Source organism: Daphnia pulex, chromosome 7 (genome assembly GCF_021134715.1).
Source record: "Daphnia pulex isolate KAP4 chromosome 7, ASM2113471v1".
In the NCBI taxonomy this organism is placed as follows: Eukaryota; Metazoa; Arthropoda; class Branchiopoda; order Diplostraca; family Daphniidae; genus Daphnia; species Daphnia pulex.
Genome location: NC_060023.1, coordinates 11,923,185 through 11,938,369, shown reverse-complemented (window position 1 = coordinate 11,938,369; position 15,185 = coordinate 11,923,185). Strand labels below are relative to the sequence as shown.

Sequence of the window (15,185 nt, the reverse complement as noted above, 5' to 3'; positions counted from 1 at the left end):
GAAATCCGCCTACCTACTCGAAGGAGCCTGGAAGAAGAAAAAGAAAAAGTTTTATTCCGTTTTCATCATTCTTAATCAGTGTCGGATGGCTTCATTGAACTTGTTTCAGGACCGACATCCATAGCGACACACCACACACACATGAATGCCCTGGCTGTGGTGAAAATATACGCCCCCTCGACAACAACAACAACAACAGTGTATATTGTTAGTTGTACAAACAATTTACGTTTGGGGGTTGCCCTTTTGAAAACAGTAGAAATGGGGCGAGTCTTAGCCGAGTGGTAGGGGCCGTTCCTGCGAAAAGGATCGATTTGTTGTGGTTGCCAAGGCAACGCCCAGCCACCCACAATTCGTGTCGTCTAGATGGGATGCAGCAACAACAACCGGGAGGGGGTAGGGTCGGTTATTCTGCAGTTGGAATTGAGCAGCTGCTGGTACTTGCACAGTGATGCACACAGGAAATCTATCGGAAGGAATTCACTGATGTATATACACTCACACACACACTAGCAGAGTAGAGTAGAGTGAGGAGCCAAGGAGCCGAGGACAAGCTCCTTCTGGATGACTGGGTTTTCCTTTACTGCAGACAACACACTAGAGAACGTTGTTGTTGATGTATGTAAGTGAGTAGAAGGCGATGAATGCCTCCATTTACTTAGACATCAACCAATTTTCTTCCTCACCACTGGCAAACCGGAAGAATGGCCTCAAAGTGGAGTGAAATAAAAATACGTTTTCCATCCTATTTCCGGATGAAATGGATTTTTTCCCCCCTTGGTGTGTTGCAATTGAAATAAAAGACATCCAACAATGTTTAGTCAAGTCTGCAAATATTGGGAGGAGGAGGAGCCGGAGCAAAGAATCTTTTCAATCAGGAGCGATGATGATGAGAGAGAGCCCCTTGGCTCCTTATTGTAATCTAGATGGAAAGAAAATTGGATGGGTGTGTGAGTGACTGCCAAACGGAAACGCAATCTTCTTCCAGTTCCAAACGGAAGAAGAAGAAGTAAAAAAACGCTTTCCTTTCATTTTTTTTCTTCTTTTTTTTCGACGGGCTGTAGAGAGTTTGTTGTTTCCTGGGCCATGGATCCTGAGCGCGCGCGCGCGCACATTTATAAGGCTCCGTCAAATCCTGGCCGGGGTAGATATCCAGTTGCATCCGCCGATCGTCCGTCCGTCCGTCTCTCCACCCACACAGAGAGAAACACGCTACTATACAAGTTAGACTCCCAACTCGTTAACGGACAACATTCCGGTTCCATCGCCCGGACAGTGCTGGATACTTGTGTCCGCCTTCTCCCTCGAGTTGTCCCTAGTGCGGATGTCTACATCCGAACTAAAATAAAATTTCAAAAAGGAAATTTAAAAAAGGGGGAAATTTAAATGTTTGGAAGGAGAAACGGACCAGTTGTTATTTGTGTGTGCTGAATGCAGAGTGGCCGGACGGCGGTCAATTGTTGTTGTGTTTTCGGCCCTGGCGTTATCAATGGATTTTTCTGTGCCGCTCGTGTGCTCCTTTTGTCGGCAATTTCTTGCTCCTCCTCTTTTCTTCTCTTGATGTGAACAGGATCCGACGGCCAAGGAGGAGCGGCAAAACGAAAAGTACGTGACACGCACCACCCACCCACTGATACACGCCATTCTTCTTCTTTCTTCTTCCTGTCTTCTCCACTTCGTGTGTTGTTTTTTATTTATTTTTTAAGCATTTTCTCATTTCCTATGGGTGGTAGGAGGCAGGCCGGCAGCAGGATCAGGAGCAGCAGCTACAGTAGCGTTTGGAGAAAAATCAATACCTTTCTAGTGTTTCCATGTGTGTGTGTGTGTGCCGACTCGGTTCATGTCTGTACACAGTGGGGTAGGAGCGGGTGGTGGGGGGGCTCTATCAACTTGACAGTCTATCCGGTTGCCCTTTCCATTTGACTTTTTTCCCGATCGGGAAAAACCGCACGACAACGGGTGACGCGCAGAGAAAAACGGTGGGGTTGAACGCGTAGGGTCAAGTTGATCCATTAGGATCCGAATTTTTCTTTTTTTTTTCCGGTTTTCGTGATTCCTTGGGCGGGAGGCGAATTTCCTCCCCTTAAGGGAACGCCGGCCGTGATAATAAACGTTACGGGCCTAGACTCTCGGCAAAAAGGGTTTATCGGGTTCTTGCCAGAGAGTGTGCGAGGGGAATTCCTCCTGGGAATCTGCTGGAAAAGAAGAAAAAAGAAAAGAGTTAAAATAGACCATTTTCCTGCGTGAATAATCCAGCAGGAAACTATTAGCCGACAAATAAAGATAGATTTCTGGCTATACGCATTTATTAATACAACAGTACAGGAGCTCTCTCTCCTGGAGAATCAAAAGGAGCCCCCCCCCTTACCAAACTACAACTACCCTACTAGTGATATGTGCACAAGCTGCAACTCTGTCTGTCTGCCAGGGGTAGTAGTAGTAGTTGAGCTGCTCCCTGTGGCACACTTTTGGATATTATAATACTAATGAGTACTAGGAGGGACCCAGTCGAGCAGTGTGCGTGTTATTATCTATCTCTTTGGCGCTGGCTCATTAACTACTTGTCCCTTCCAGCATCCGATTTCACTGGCTCACATCCGACACACAAAGTTCTATCTTAATCAGCATCATACAAGCGTCAGCATATTCATTCCAATTGGCTTGTTGTTTTCCATTCACCTTTTTTTCTTCTTTTCTTTTTTGTTATACTCCGGCGGAAGAAAAAAAGATGCCCAGTAATTGGGTGTCTCTCTCTCATCCGCCCAGCATTTCCCATTTAAATTTTCAGATGGGAAGCGAGGAAATCTTGTTAATAACAAGGAGCTAAAAGATAAAGACACGAACATAATTGGATTGAGTCGTCGGATGGTTTTTTGGGTTCCTCCTCCTATAGAGTCATCCGGGCGTGAAAATGTTATTTCCGTCTTTGTCGCTGGAAATTTATGTTGAACAAGAATAAAACCTCCGGCACACATGACTGAACCTTTCGATGGAATTATGCAGATCTCGCGTCAGGAGCCATGGAGAACAGCGGGGGCAGCAGCTTGAAAAGGCAATTACCTTCCAAGCAAATTCGACGATCCAGCGGTGGTGGCGGAAGGACAACCGACTGCTCCCGGGGTTGGTCGGCCAAACTTTCACTGATGCTCTTCTTCCTGGCCTACGTCTCGTTGGGCGCCTACGTCTTCATGCTGATCGAGGCGTCGTCGTCGTCGGCTTCCCATCCGTTCCATCAGCACACGCCACCCACCGAGGAGATCCGGACGGCCTTGAGTGGAACGGGGCTGTCGACCACGTCGGAGCCTACGGCCATCACGACTGATAACGGGGCTGCCGGCGAAGATGTGACGCAAATGAAGGAGTTGATGACCCGTCAAGTGCTCGACAAACTGTGGGACATTACCGAGAATCTCAACATTTTGTACAAAGAGAACTGGACTCGATTGGCTGCCGGCGAGATTTACCGTTTCCACGAGACCATGTATCTCTGGATGAAGAAGGATTGCAGCAACGATCGGCGAAAATCCCAGGAAATGACGGCGGTCGGACAGGCAACAACGGCAGCTACTCCAAGAGCTGCTGGAACTGCTGCTGGACACAATCGCCAGACAACAACTGCTGTCAAGTGGAATTACCCAACTGCTTTCCTGTATGCCCTCTCCGTCATCACCACTCTGGGTAAGTGGAGTCTTAAAGGATTATAGACATATTGCAGGAGCCAACAACAATAACAACCTGCAACAAAACAACATTCTATCATTCACATGTGTATACAATAAAGCTCTCTCAGGCTGTATATAGCTCTGCCGTTGCAGACATTGTGCTGGAAATCAACCGGGATATGACACACACACAAGTAAATATATAGAGCAGCTACAAATTAATCTTTGGGGGGAAGTTCCCTTGTTGACGTAGACACTCAAACACCAGTTCCAAAACTTGAATGTCTGAATAATGCCCAACACATTTACGTAAAAGTTTAGACGTTGAAATATTAGAGCACACAAACTTGAATGATTACTACATATTACCCAGTGAGTCAACGACGAGAAGATGTTGTGTGTGCAAATATATATAACTTTTTGAAACTGACTGGCATCAAAAGACGAAAACTCTTCAAACAAGAAGAAAAAACCCCTCCGGCTTCCATGCGTCTTTTGTTCGTCAGTTAGCGAGATCAGACACACACGAGGAACCGAAACTCTATTCAAACATTCAAAGGGTTTGAACAACAAACAGAAGAGAAAAAGAAAAAGGAAATCGATTTCCTTTTTCACGTTTATATTCATATCATTCAACCGAAAAAAAGACGACTACTCTAGTGGTGTTTGTGTTTATACAATATCAACAAATGAAAAGCATCGAGCGGGAGAAAGAAATGGTTGCCAGATTGTTTGTTATTGTAATTTCCACCCTCGAGTAATCATATGAATATTATTATTACATCTTATATATTCTCTGCAATCATTTGCATACGCCCCATGATAAAAAAAATGTGCTGATTTGTGTGTCTTTTTGATCTTTTCCTCCTGGTCGCAGGTTCCTGTCCAGTGATTCCCGAATCAAACGAAGGCAAAATCCTGACGATCCTTTTCGCCGCTTTCGGGATCCCGCTGCTCCTGTTTTATCTGACAGTCGTGGGATCGGCTCTGTCCTCCTGCCTCATGTGCTGCCCATTATTGAATTCGCGGAAAACAGGCGGTGGTGGCAGACGTCGGCGGGAGCACGGGTCCAGTCACATGTCGGCCGTGCCGGCGGTAGTGATGACGACCCGTCACGACTCGACGTCCTTTAGCCACCAGCACCACCAGCCGGCCAACGAATTGTTATTCCACCACCAGCAGCCGATGAAATCGTCGGTGGTCGTCAAAGACGACGAATCGATCGAGGCCAGCACGTCGTCGACGTCGAGCAGCAGCGCAGACTACCGCCGACTCGTCGGCAGGATCCGATCCTTTTGGCCGCCTATTTTCTGCCTCATCCTGGTCCTCTTGTTCGTGGCTTGCGGCACTTTGCTCTTCAGTTTCCTCATGTCTCTGCCGGCCACCGACGCCCTTTTGCTCAGTTTCATGCTCCTGACGACAACGGGCATTCCCGACGCCCACTCGGCCGTCTGGAGCGGACAATCATCCTGGCCGCTGGTCGCCGTTTCCATTTACATTTTCCTCGCTCTGACGTTGTGCTCCATTTGTTTCAATTTGATCTACGAGTGGCTCCTGGCTCAGTGGACGTCGTCGGCCAGTCCGTGCGATCCATCAGCCGAGAGCGACAGCACGCGTCGTCGCTCAAGATCCGGCAGCTTCCGCTCCTGAACAAAATAAAATTCCACCTGCATCAAAAAATTGATTTAAAAAAAATTTGTTTTTCTTTCTTGATTTCTTTGTTGTCCATTTCCTCGTTGTATAAAAATCCATTTTCTCCGTGTTTTTTTCTCTCGCCCAGTCGTAATATTGCGCCCGCGTGTGCACTGTCAACAGTGTCGTTTTGATATTATATATTGCAAGGCGGCACATGTGGAAAGAAACTGTTATGCGACAATACATTTTCAATAACAAGAAAAGATGAAAAACAATATGGACGACGATTGAATTTGGCAGGAGCATCAGGAGGAGGCAGCAGGAGCAGCAGATCTGTCTCTGAGCAAACCCAGCCGTCGTCCGAGTCGTTTGATTTTCATGAAAACCGATTCCTGCATCAAGTTGAAACACATGGCCAGCAGGGCCATGCCCAGTAACAAATACACGGCGCAACTGCAAAAATAATGGACCAAATTGAAGATTTAAAAAAAGATCCTGATTTCAATTTTTCTAGATCCAAATTGTAACTTTACATGATGAGTTTACTGTCGACGGCGTCCTGTGAATGGGCGATCGTCTGACCGGGAACGAAATCTCCGAAGCCGATCGTCAATAAACTGGTGAAACAGAAATAGGATCCGTCCACATAGCCCCAGCCCTACGAGTTAGAGAGAGGGAAAAAGATTCAGTTGAAAAATGTGTTTTAAAATAGAAAAAAGTGAAAATCAATAAAATGAGGATCGTTTTTCCTTTTTTATTTTTGTGTTACCTCCCACACGCTAAAGAGGATGGCGCCACCAATCACAAAACTGCTCATGACGACCAGACAGCTGGTGACGGAAACTGTTTGCGGATCGTAAGCGGTCGGATCGTCTTCTTCCGCCGGCTCCACCGGAATGACCGAGACGGTGATGGTCGCTGCTGGATCCGTTTTATGTTTCTTCCGCTTCTTGTCTCTCACTGGCTCTTGACTGACCGGAATGGTGGCCACTTCCGGCGTCAACTGACCCCTCCTCCGCCTCCTTGGACATCTAAAAACAAGAGATAAAAAATCCTTCATCAAAAATAGAATCCTTGTGATCGAATCCAGCAAGGGGGGAGGAGTAACACACACAAAACGTCGCATTGACGACATTTTCCATCCAAACAAGCGATGAATAACGTTCAGTCAACAGGCGCATAAACATTAAACAAGCTGTCGCAAGGAGCGCTGAGCCGACGATTGTTAGGAGCCATAAATCTCCTAAATACCAACACACAAAAAAAAAGAACGAAACGGGCCACAACACGTCACGCCCACGCTCTCCCGTTAACTTATCCAAACAAATATAGACGGGCAAAAAAGTGTGTCTGCCGGACTGGGCCGGGGGGGACAGTCAAAGTAATGTGCCAAACCCATTAGGAGCAGAGGCAACGCCCCCCTGATCATGTGGGATATTTCCCTTATATGAAATGTCAAAAATCAACAACAACAACTCACTTGCACATTTTCTTATAAGTGAATTTAAATGATGTCGCCAGGATTTCACCCACGTTGGCCATGTAGAGCAACATGAGCGGGATGCCCACCATGGCGTAAATCACCGTCTATACAAAAACACAATCAAAGTTAATTCAACAATTTGGTGTAATTAATTATAAATCAAAATTACTTACGGCGAATTTACCCCCGGCAGTTCTCGGCGTCAAGTTGCCGTAACCTGAAACAACAAAAACAACACGTCGAGTGATGAGCAAAGTTAATTATTGGCGTTGTCCAACAACAACAACAACAACAACAGAATTCCCGTCCCGCCATTGACTGGCCTATTTTTTATTGCCGGGACAGCGGCCGCCGCTGCCGCCAGTCCTTAAATAAACTTTCATCCCTGCCCATAACATCTCCTCTCTCAGAGAGACGGGCCAGCAGACACACACGGGCCGGACTGAAAATAGATTTTTCTCTCCTCTCTCCGGTTTATAAAGGCGACCCAAGAAATAGAAAATGTCGACGATGGTAATTTGATGGGAGAATCTATGGGGACTGCTGCTTTTCTGTCTGATCCATACGTCGTTGCTGGATCCTGGGCGAGAGAGAAAATCAATCGATGGCCGAGTCAATCCGTAAAAAAAAAGAAATTGCCAATAGATTCTTCCGACTCTGCCAAATAAGAAAGTTGCTCGTTGGTGGTGAATATCGACTGTGTTTCGCGCTGATCCCGCTGGATTCGGCGCATCCTTTACGTGCGGGGAATGGGGATCTAAACAAGAGCTGAAAGAACTGCCTGGCCAGCCGCTCATTTTGACAGCATTTTTATATCGTGCAGATCCGGCGAGATGTAACAATAACACGGACACAACTTTATTTCCAGTTTCTCCTGAGCAAAGTTTGTTGCCCGTCTCTTTTCTCTCTGGCCGACGCCCACGCCACCGTCTGTACACACTGAGACGGACGGACGGACAAAAGTTGATAAACGGACGAGGGGGTAAAAAAGAAAAGGCTCTTGATGGGCGTTTCCACTTGACGCCCGAGACGGAACTCCTTTGGCCGAGCGGCAATCAGCGGCGAAAAATGTTGCACAGACACACAAACTTTTTATCTTTTCACATGTCATTTATCCGCCGGCGGCGGTGGCCTAACAAACTTGGCGACGCTCCCAACTTAACAAAATCAACTTTGATTCCAAATGAACTCTCCTTCATTCAACTCGTTAGGCACCCCATTCACTTTGCTGGCGCTCAATTTATTTATTTTCTGCTGCTGGACATTGTTTTCGCCCGTTTGTTTGCCCGGCAGAAAAAATTAAGCGACGACATGACAAGAAAATGTGTTCCATGATCTTATAATGAAAAGAAATAAAAAAGGGGTTGACGTTGTTACCGATGGTCGTGTAAATGGTGATGCAATACATCAAAGCCGCCGGAATGGTCCAGCGCATCAACAAGGGATTCTCGTCGGTGCCGTCGTAACCGCGCCGGATGTGACGCACCATTTGCGCTTGATACCTTTATTTTTTTCCCAATAATTTAAAAAAAAAGTTACGTAAATCAAAAAGTTTTTGTTAAGGATTTTGTTATTACTCGAAAACGGTGCGATTGACGTCCTGTCGCCATTGGTCGTAATTCAGGACATTGAGGTGATGGGTAACTGTCAAACCAAAATTCAGAAAAATTAATGGGAAATTCTCTTTTTTATTGATGGAAAGAAACGGGATTTTACTGTTCCACAAGTAGTCGACGCAGGATCGACGGCGAGTAATGACTTGCTGTGTCAGTGGATGCTGGGCTTCCGCCTCCAGGGCGATAAACATGAAGGCGCCGACGATTGTATAACCGACAATAAGTCCACAAACTCCAATCTAATCATCTCCAACAAATCACGCCGATTATCATTATTATTTCCTATTCTTCCATCGACCACCCACAAAAAATGTGTAATAATTGGATAATTAAATTTGTACTTGAGTGAAGAAGAAGGCGGTGATTTTTCGGCAGCAGTCTTTCAATTTGTTCTTGAGAACCATAGCAGATCGGAGCCGTCGGTTCCTCCGGTGGCGGAGTTCGGCCCGCTGGCGATCCATGGCCATTTTGACGTACGTCGAATGCATGGTGGTGGTGTCCGATGGATCGGCAGCCAAACATCAATAATCCTCACCACGTAAAACTCAAATCAGAAACGCACAGACACGACGACACAAATCATCCGGGTCGAATTCAATTTTAGAAATTTGTCGGTGATGAATTCCCGAAGCAAATCACCGAGCCCATTCACCGTTTGATTTTCTGATTGGATCCGCCGTCGTCGCTCGGCGCGGTTCACGCTCCCACCGTACACCAAACAGGACTGACGGAGGAATCAAATACAGCAGAAAAAATACCTCGTGAAAGTGAAGTAGGAGCCAGTGAGGGAGGGGCGGGATAAAAAAGAAGGGGCCCCCCTTTTCTCGGGTTGGGAGTTTAATTTTACTTTCGACGTCGCATCAAAGTATTTGGCAGCCGCTCACGTTGCTTAGCGTGCCGACGTCCAAACGGGTGGGAGGGAAAAAAACCTTGACTCGATTGGCTACCTACACCCTCCCTTAGCGCACAACCCGTTGTCTTTTGGTTGGTTAGTTTCTCTCGGGTTTTGATGTTTTTATTAGTTACCAATTCTTGTTCTTCCTTTTTTCTTTTATCGACGACGAGGGAAGGGCCGCCGGGAGGAGGAATTCTGCACCCAAAAGGATAGGGACGCCAACGACGACGACGTGCCACACACTCTTAAAGGTGCACCCTATTGACGCATTTATCACACTTCATCAAGTCGCATGTCTGCGGTTTTTGGACGACCATTCGACCGTGACTCCTTGCTGGGCCGGGAACCTGAGGAATGAGACAAAAATCGTCAGACAACAAGGCGAGCAGCACCGATTCAACAGAAATCTCAGCCTCGGTGTTTTGTTGTTTTAGAATCATAAAAGCAGCAGTTTTAAATATTTGTCGATAACTTTGGTCATGCCTCAATGCCACGACTCTCGAGCTTTGGCGCATGCCCAGAATTAACATACATCAGATAAAGGGGGGGAATTCACCAATCAAAGATATGCAATCTGCTCATCCAGGGACCTGTTGAAAGATTCTACTTACATAAAGAGGAAGTCATGGGGGATGCAACACGACGTTTCGTTTGCCCTCGTTCCAAGGAGACCACGCACACCTGCCAAGCAATTTCAGCTGTATTTTTCTCAAACAATGCCTTGCTGATGTACAGGAATCCAATTATTGGAACACACAAAGTTGATTATTGGAAAAAAATTTTTTTTTTTTTTTGTTATCAAAATAAGATTGGAGTTAAGATAAGTGGGAAAGAAAAGAAAGATTCAGAATTATTGACGCTGGCTGGTGTCTCGGGATCTGTAGGGGATGCCTCTTGATTTCAGTTCCCTGATGAAGGTGTCGGGCAGACGTCCAGAAACAGAAATGGCGTAGACACCCTTGACTTTTCGATCTGAATAGTTTGCAACAGTTAACAAGTTTGGCAAAAACAATAAAAGCATTCAATAGTACTCACTGATTCTCTGCCACTTTGCCACCCAACTATCTTCCGGGCTCATCAGGGCAACCATCCTGAGAATGAAATAAATGTCTCATCAATTGTAATCGTCATACGTAAATCAAATGGTGAATTCAACACACCCATCAAAGTTGTTGCTGGTACAGTCATAAATGTTGTCCTTGTTGTTCTTCATTCGAAGAAACTCGTCGCAATTGTCACAGCCATCGAATTCAAATTGCTCAAACGTCTGCAACATCAAAACAAAGGCCATTTTAGTGCAACAGTTTTTAAGTAGACGAAAAGTTCATCATTACCTTGACGAGGGAGCAAACAAGACATGCCCTGATGTTACGAACATCTTTAGGAACGATTTCGACAGACATGTGTTACTTTAGAAGAGAAAATGTAAATGAATTCAACACTCGAAAAGTCGAAAAGAACTTTTGTGTCTGCCAAATAATTAGCATATAGGCCTGTCGTTGCAGCGTTGCCAATTTGTTGCCATAACAACCACTGGAATCAAAACAAATCGCTCTTTTATAAACCACAGTTGTTTTTTAGAAATGAGTTCGACCAAAGTGATTAGAGAACCCAACAACATTTTCGCCGAAAATATCAAACCAGATCGCATACGACACGTTGTGAATGTGACCATAGAGACCGCCAAAGAATTCCATAATTGCAACCATTTGTACGTCCGTTATGTCGTCGATGCACCTGCAGGTAGTAAAACTCCCAAATTCTCTTCCGATGACATTTCCTACATATTACATACGACGATTCATTCATTCCAGAAAATCCCAAACTGTTTTTTTTTTCTCGTCTATTATTAGATTGGATATTAGCTGAACCTAAAAACCTACACGGTGTCACCCATCAATCGCGAGCTGGAAATGATTCCAGCAACCACTTTGGACACCGCTTCACGCTCGATGTGTCAAAATCTTGGCAGCACTCGTCGTCTTCGGAGACTCCTGATCTCATTCCAACTCCTTTACTGCTCCTGGAAGTTTACGACGTCAACATGTGGAATAGACAGAAATCCGTGGGTTATGGATTCACGCACGTCCCGCTGACTCCCGGCTCCTACTCGATTGCAATTCCAACTTGGCGGCCTTACATAACAGAGACCAGTCTTCAACTTCGAGAGTATTTCTTGGGCCTGGCTCCACAAATTGAAAACATCAAGTACGCCGGAATCCCTAACGATGTAAAATAACCTCCTAATTTACTTGATCCATTGCAATTAGTTAGTTGGTTCAATTGGACCCACTTTCGTTTGATGTCATATAATTAACTTTATCTGACAGAACCATAATAATGAGTCACCGTCGGTCCTGGGACGCTTTCCATTGGGCACAGAGACGTCGGGCTCGGTCCAGGTACGCTTTGATACGATGATTCAGAGAGGCAGGAATGTGCTGGAACAGGAGCAGATCCGCGCATCCATCAACCTGCACAGGCCGTCGGCAACGAGCACCGCCGTCGAACAAGTGATTCAAACCTACCACCGGGCCAAGCAAAGATTAAAAGCTGCCCACGACGCACTTCTCGGATGAACAATATATAAATTTTGTCCGTCAACAACTGGGCGACGGGCCAACAAAGAGGAGAAGAAGGTGGCGGATTTGTATTGTGTCCAAAAATGATACACGAACGTCTTGGAAATTGTCTCCCTTTGAAGATGGCCAAATAAACTGCGTGAAATATTAGCGACGCCTCACACTCCTAAAGCGACGGTTAGGGCGCTAACGTCCCTATTACTTGCATGGTCGTTGCTGCTGTTGGAAGGTTTGCAGGCGTGGCGGAGGGCCATCTCCCAACAATTCAAAATTTGGCTGACGGTGAAGCGATGCGGCATGTGACGCAATCGATCGCTCAAACCCTGCAGCACGGTCCGGGTGAAGCCACTGACATCTAAATTAAAATAAAAAATGAACCAAATGCCACACGAGAAGCAACAACAACAACAACTTCTTCACGGTTACCGTAATCGGGTTGGCGACTGTCGCAAAAAGGAGCCGTTCGGGGGTAGTCACGAGGCACAACTATGCGCAGAGATGGAACCGAAGGCAAATACTTGTCTTCCAGTCGACAAATCAGGTGTAAATCTTGCGAGCCAAACAAATGCAATTGGTCCAAATCAACCTGCAAGTCGTTAATAATAGCAATCCAGTCACAATGGTGCAATTGTATTGTTACTGTCGAAATTCTTGGGGGCAGACCTTGAAACGAGGGTAGAGATTAGCCACTTCTCTCTCGATCGTGTACATCAATTCATCAGCCTTGTCATCGTCGGCGGAATCAAGGCGTTTCTTGGGCGCCGCCGGAGCTGCGATGTCGCAACCTATTAAGGAATTGACAGCAGGAGCGAATGTTCGCTGGAGGGTATGATTGATGTAGGGGGATCGAGCCTATTAAGAAATAAAATTCATCTTAAAATTGAATTGTACATGCGAGTGCATTTCGAGTCTATACCTGGTTGGCAATCGTTTCCAACAGAGAGAGGAGCGGAGTGGCAGCAGGTGGGTTGTCTTTGGTGTTGGAATCGTTATTTATAGTTAATTGAGAGATTTGGAAAGTTAAAATGATCGAGTTAATGTTTAATTAAAATTATATTTATTAAAATTTTACTTACTCACTGGTACGGCCACACCCAAACTTGGTACGGAAGCCACCGAAGGAGGTGCCACACTTCCGGATTCACTCTACGAAAAATTAATTCTTATAATATTTTTAAAAAAAACCAGAAATTGTGAATAATTTACCTTTTTGAAATCCATTTTCTCTAGAACGGCCTCGCATTTCAGTAGCGTATCCATCGGCATCCTTTTCGACGGGTTGGAGAGGATATCCAGCATGATTTTCATTTTGCTCAACTTCTCGGAATCCACGTCGCCAATGCGGCCGATGAGGCACGTCAGCGGCTCGATGAAACGACTCAACTGTCTCACCTTCTCCAAATACATTTGCTCCTCGGTTCCACCTCCGCCGGAGCCCATCATTCCGCCTCCCGCTCCAGTCATTCCCATTCCACCCATTCCGGCACCTTGGGGAGTGTGCAACATGCCTCCGCCTCCCGGTGTCGGAACATTCATCATGTTGGGCGATGGTGGAGGCAACAAACTGCTTAAACTTCTTTGTTGTTGCTGTTGTTGTTGGCCGCCCATTCGGGCTGCTGCAGCCGGTGAGGAGACCAACTGGACGTTACCAGGTGAATGGACATAGGCCGGAGATGGGGCACTCATGTGACTCGTCATACCCGATGACATGGGCTGTTGTTGTTGCTGCTGCATTGACTGCTGTTGTTGTTGAGCAGGTGATGGAACTCCAGGGCCGCCAACAAACTGTTGTGGCGTCGTTGGATTTTGAATCATTTCGGCCTGTTGCTTCCGTTGCTGCTGCATCAACATCTGCTGGTTGAGAATTTGTTGCTGTTGTTGAGCCTGAGCCTGGACCTGTTGTTGCTGCTGAGGGGTCATTTTGGCTGTAGCCGTAACGCCTGTAGGGCCAGCAAATCTAGGGCGTGGCATTCCACCACCCATTGGACCCATAGCTTGTTGCTGTTGATTCTGATTCAACTGGCTGATGAGGGCCGAACTTGGGTTGTTGACCACATTTCCTTGGGGTTGTTGTTGCTGTTGGTTGGGGGCACCCAGTTGTTGCATCAGAGGATTGCCAATGTTCATGTTGGGGTTGTTGTTGGGATTGAACTGGTTCATCTGCTGTTGTTGATTCAATTGTTGTTGCTGCTGCTGGTTGACACCCATCTGATTCATTTGCTGCTGGTTCATTTGTTGTTGGTTCATTTGCTGCTGTTGGTTTAGCTGTTGTTGATTCATGGCCATCTGATTCATTTGTTGGTGCTGTTGCTGATTCATTTGCTGCTGCTGTTGATTTGGGGCCATTTGATTCATCTGCTGCTGCTGCTGATTGGGTGCCATTTGATTCATTTGCTGCTGTTGATCCATTCCACCCATGTTCTGCATCATTTGTGGTCTCACATTCATGTGATTCATCATCTGAGGTTGTGAGATATTGCCTATTTTTTTCAAATAATTGTAACAAATTGTTTTCGAGATTCATAAACAAATCACAAACCTTGCTGTTGAGGATTGTTCGGTTGTACATTGCCCTGGGGCCCAGCAACTCCAACTCCAGTACCACCTTGAGCTCGGGCCTTTGCACCTTGAAAGAATCAACCCGTAATTTAATTTTTCAAATTCTATGCTAAAAATTTTTGTCTTACTCAATTCTTTGATGTGTATCAGCAGACGAGCAAGATAATTCAAATAATCTTCCTACAAGGGGAAAACGTTATCATTATGTTTCACAATTTAGTGACTCACACTTGTTTATGACAGGACAGATTAAAATATTTACTTTGTTATTGGCCCTCTGAAAAAAATGAGTTTCCATTTCACTCGCTGTCTTTGTCGTGGGATTTCCAGATTGCCGAATGGCTTCTTCACTGCAGAAGAAAAAACAAGCACGTTATTACCAAATAGAAAATGAATTCCCATTTTTCGGTTTGCAGCAATATCTTTACATTCTGGCAGCAACATTTTGACGAAACCCGGGACTTTTCCAATCATCTGAAGCCATTAATTATGTGTTTGCTGAAAACGACGATTGCTCAACTTGCAGACTCAAACTCAAACAAACTAATCGTTGACGTAAAAAGTTTACTCATTTGTACAGCAGGGGGCACCACCATTACGTGAGTCATTGTGGCGGTCATTTCGAAAACCCATTTAAACTAAAAAACCAAATCAAAATCAAATAACATATCCGAATTCTGAATTCCCATCGATTGGCTATCAATTAATTCTTGTGGTTGCTAGAAAAGGTTTGGGTGAGTTAGTGGCTCAATT

At 45.6% G+C, this 15,185-nt stretch overlaps 5 protein-coding genes across 8 annotated transcripts; 2 read left to right on the top strand and 3 right to left on the bottom strand.

Moving 5' to 3' along the window:
* Positions 1 to 1,146: 1,146 nt before the first annotated feature.
* Positions 1,147 to 5,390, top strand: LOC124196578. The gene is made up of 3 exons (XM_046591708.1): positions 1,147 to 1,605; positions 3,004 to 3,678; positions 4,540 to 5,390. Exons 2-3 carry the CDS (start codon positions 3,021 to 3,023, stop codon positions 5,310 to 5,312), a joined length of 1,431 nt encoding a protein of 476 aa, XP_046447664.1. The 5' UTR covers positions 1,147 to 1,605; positions 3,004 to 3,020; the 3' UTR covers positions 5,313 to 5,390.
* An 89-nt stretch (positions 5,391 to 5,479) lies between these two features.
* On the bottom strand, positions 5,480 to 9,907 carry LOC124196583 (potassium channel subfamily K member 15-like). Of its 4 annotated transcripts, XM_046591713.1 has the most exons (10): positions 9,423 to 9,510; positions 8,738 to 9,120; positions 8,497 to 8,635; positions 8,358 to 8,424; positions 8,158 to 8,282; positions 6,954 to 6,997; positions 6,778 to 6,884; positions 6,067 to 6,328; positions 5,831 to 5,955; positions 5,480 to 5,750 (listed from the first exon to the last, which is right to left on the bottom strand). In XM_046591713.1, the coding sequence occupies exons 2-10, from the start codon at positions 8,882 to 8,884 to the stop codon at positions 5,603 to 5,605; spliced, it is 1,164 nt and encodes a 387-aa protein (XP_046447669.1). In that variant the 5' UTR covers positions 8,885 to 9,120; positions 9,423 to 9,510; the 3' UTR covers positions 5,480 to 5,602. The 4 variants fall into 4 exon arrangements, with proteins under 4 accessions (XP_046447669.1, XP_046447670.1, XP_046447672.1 ...); XM_046591714.1 differs by having other exon boundaries at positions 8,738 to 9,907; XM_046591716.1 differs by lacking the exon at positions 9,423 to 9,510 and having other exon boundaries at positions 8,497 to 8,643; positions 8,738 to 8,877.
* Positions 9,908 to 9,973: 66 nt separating this feature from the next.
* LOC124196592 (transcription elongation factor SPT4-like) lies at positions 9,974 to 10,787 on the bottom strand. The gene is made up of 4 exons (XM_046591733.1): positions 10,626 to 10,787; positions 10,452 to 10,558; positions 10,327 to 10,382; positions 9,974 to 10,263 (listed from the first exon to the last, which is right to left on the bottom strand). Exons 1-4 carry the CDS (start codon positions 10,692 to 10,694, stop codon positions 10,142 to 10,144), a joined length of 354 nt encoding a protein of 117 aa, XP_046447689.1. The 5' UTR covers positions 10,695 to 10,787; the 3' UTR covers positions 9,974 to 10,141.
* Positions 10,788 to 10,816: 29 nt separating this feature from the next.
* Positions 10,817 to 12,023, top strand: LOC124196588 (Meckel syndrome type 1 protein-like). The gene is made up of 3 exons (XM_046591727.1): positions 10,817 to 11,034; positions 11,145 to 11,521; positions 11,622 to 12,023. Exons 1-3 carry the CDS (start codon positions 10,875 to 10,877, stop codon positions 11,868 to 11,870), a joined length of 786 nt encoding a protein of 261 aa, XP_046447683.1. The 5' UTR covers positions 10,817 to 10,874; the 3' UTR covers positions 11,871 to 12,023.
* LOC124196576 (mediator of RNA polymerase II transcription subunit 15-like) lies at positions 11,927 to 15,005 on the bottom strand. The gene is made up of 10 exons (XM_046591705.1): positions 14,861 to 15,005; positions 14,695 to 14,782; positions 14,561 to 14,612; positions 14,413 to 14,499; positions 13,080 to 14,353; positions 12,950 to 13,019; positions 12,790 to 12,845; positions 12,537 to 12,725; positions 12,300 to 12,459; positions 11,927 to 12,228 (listed from the first exon to the last, which is right to left on the bottom strand). Exons 1-10 carry the CDS (start codon positions 14,914 to 14,916, stop codon positions 12,032 to 12,034), a joined length of 2,229 nt encoding a protein of 742 aa, XP_046447661.1. The 5' UTR covers positions 14,917 to 15,005; the 3' UTR covers positions 11,927 to 12,031.
* Between the last annotated feature and the right edge of the window lie 180 nt (positions 15,006 to 15,185).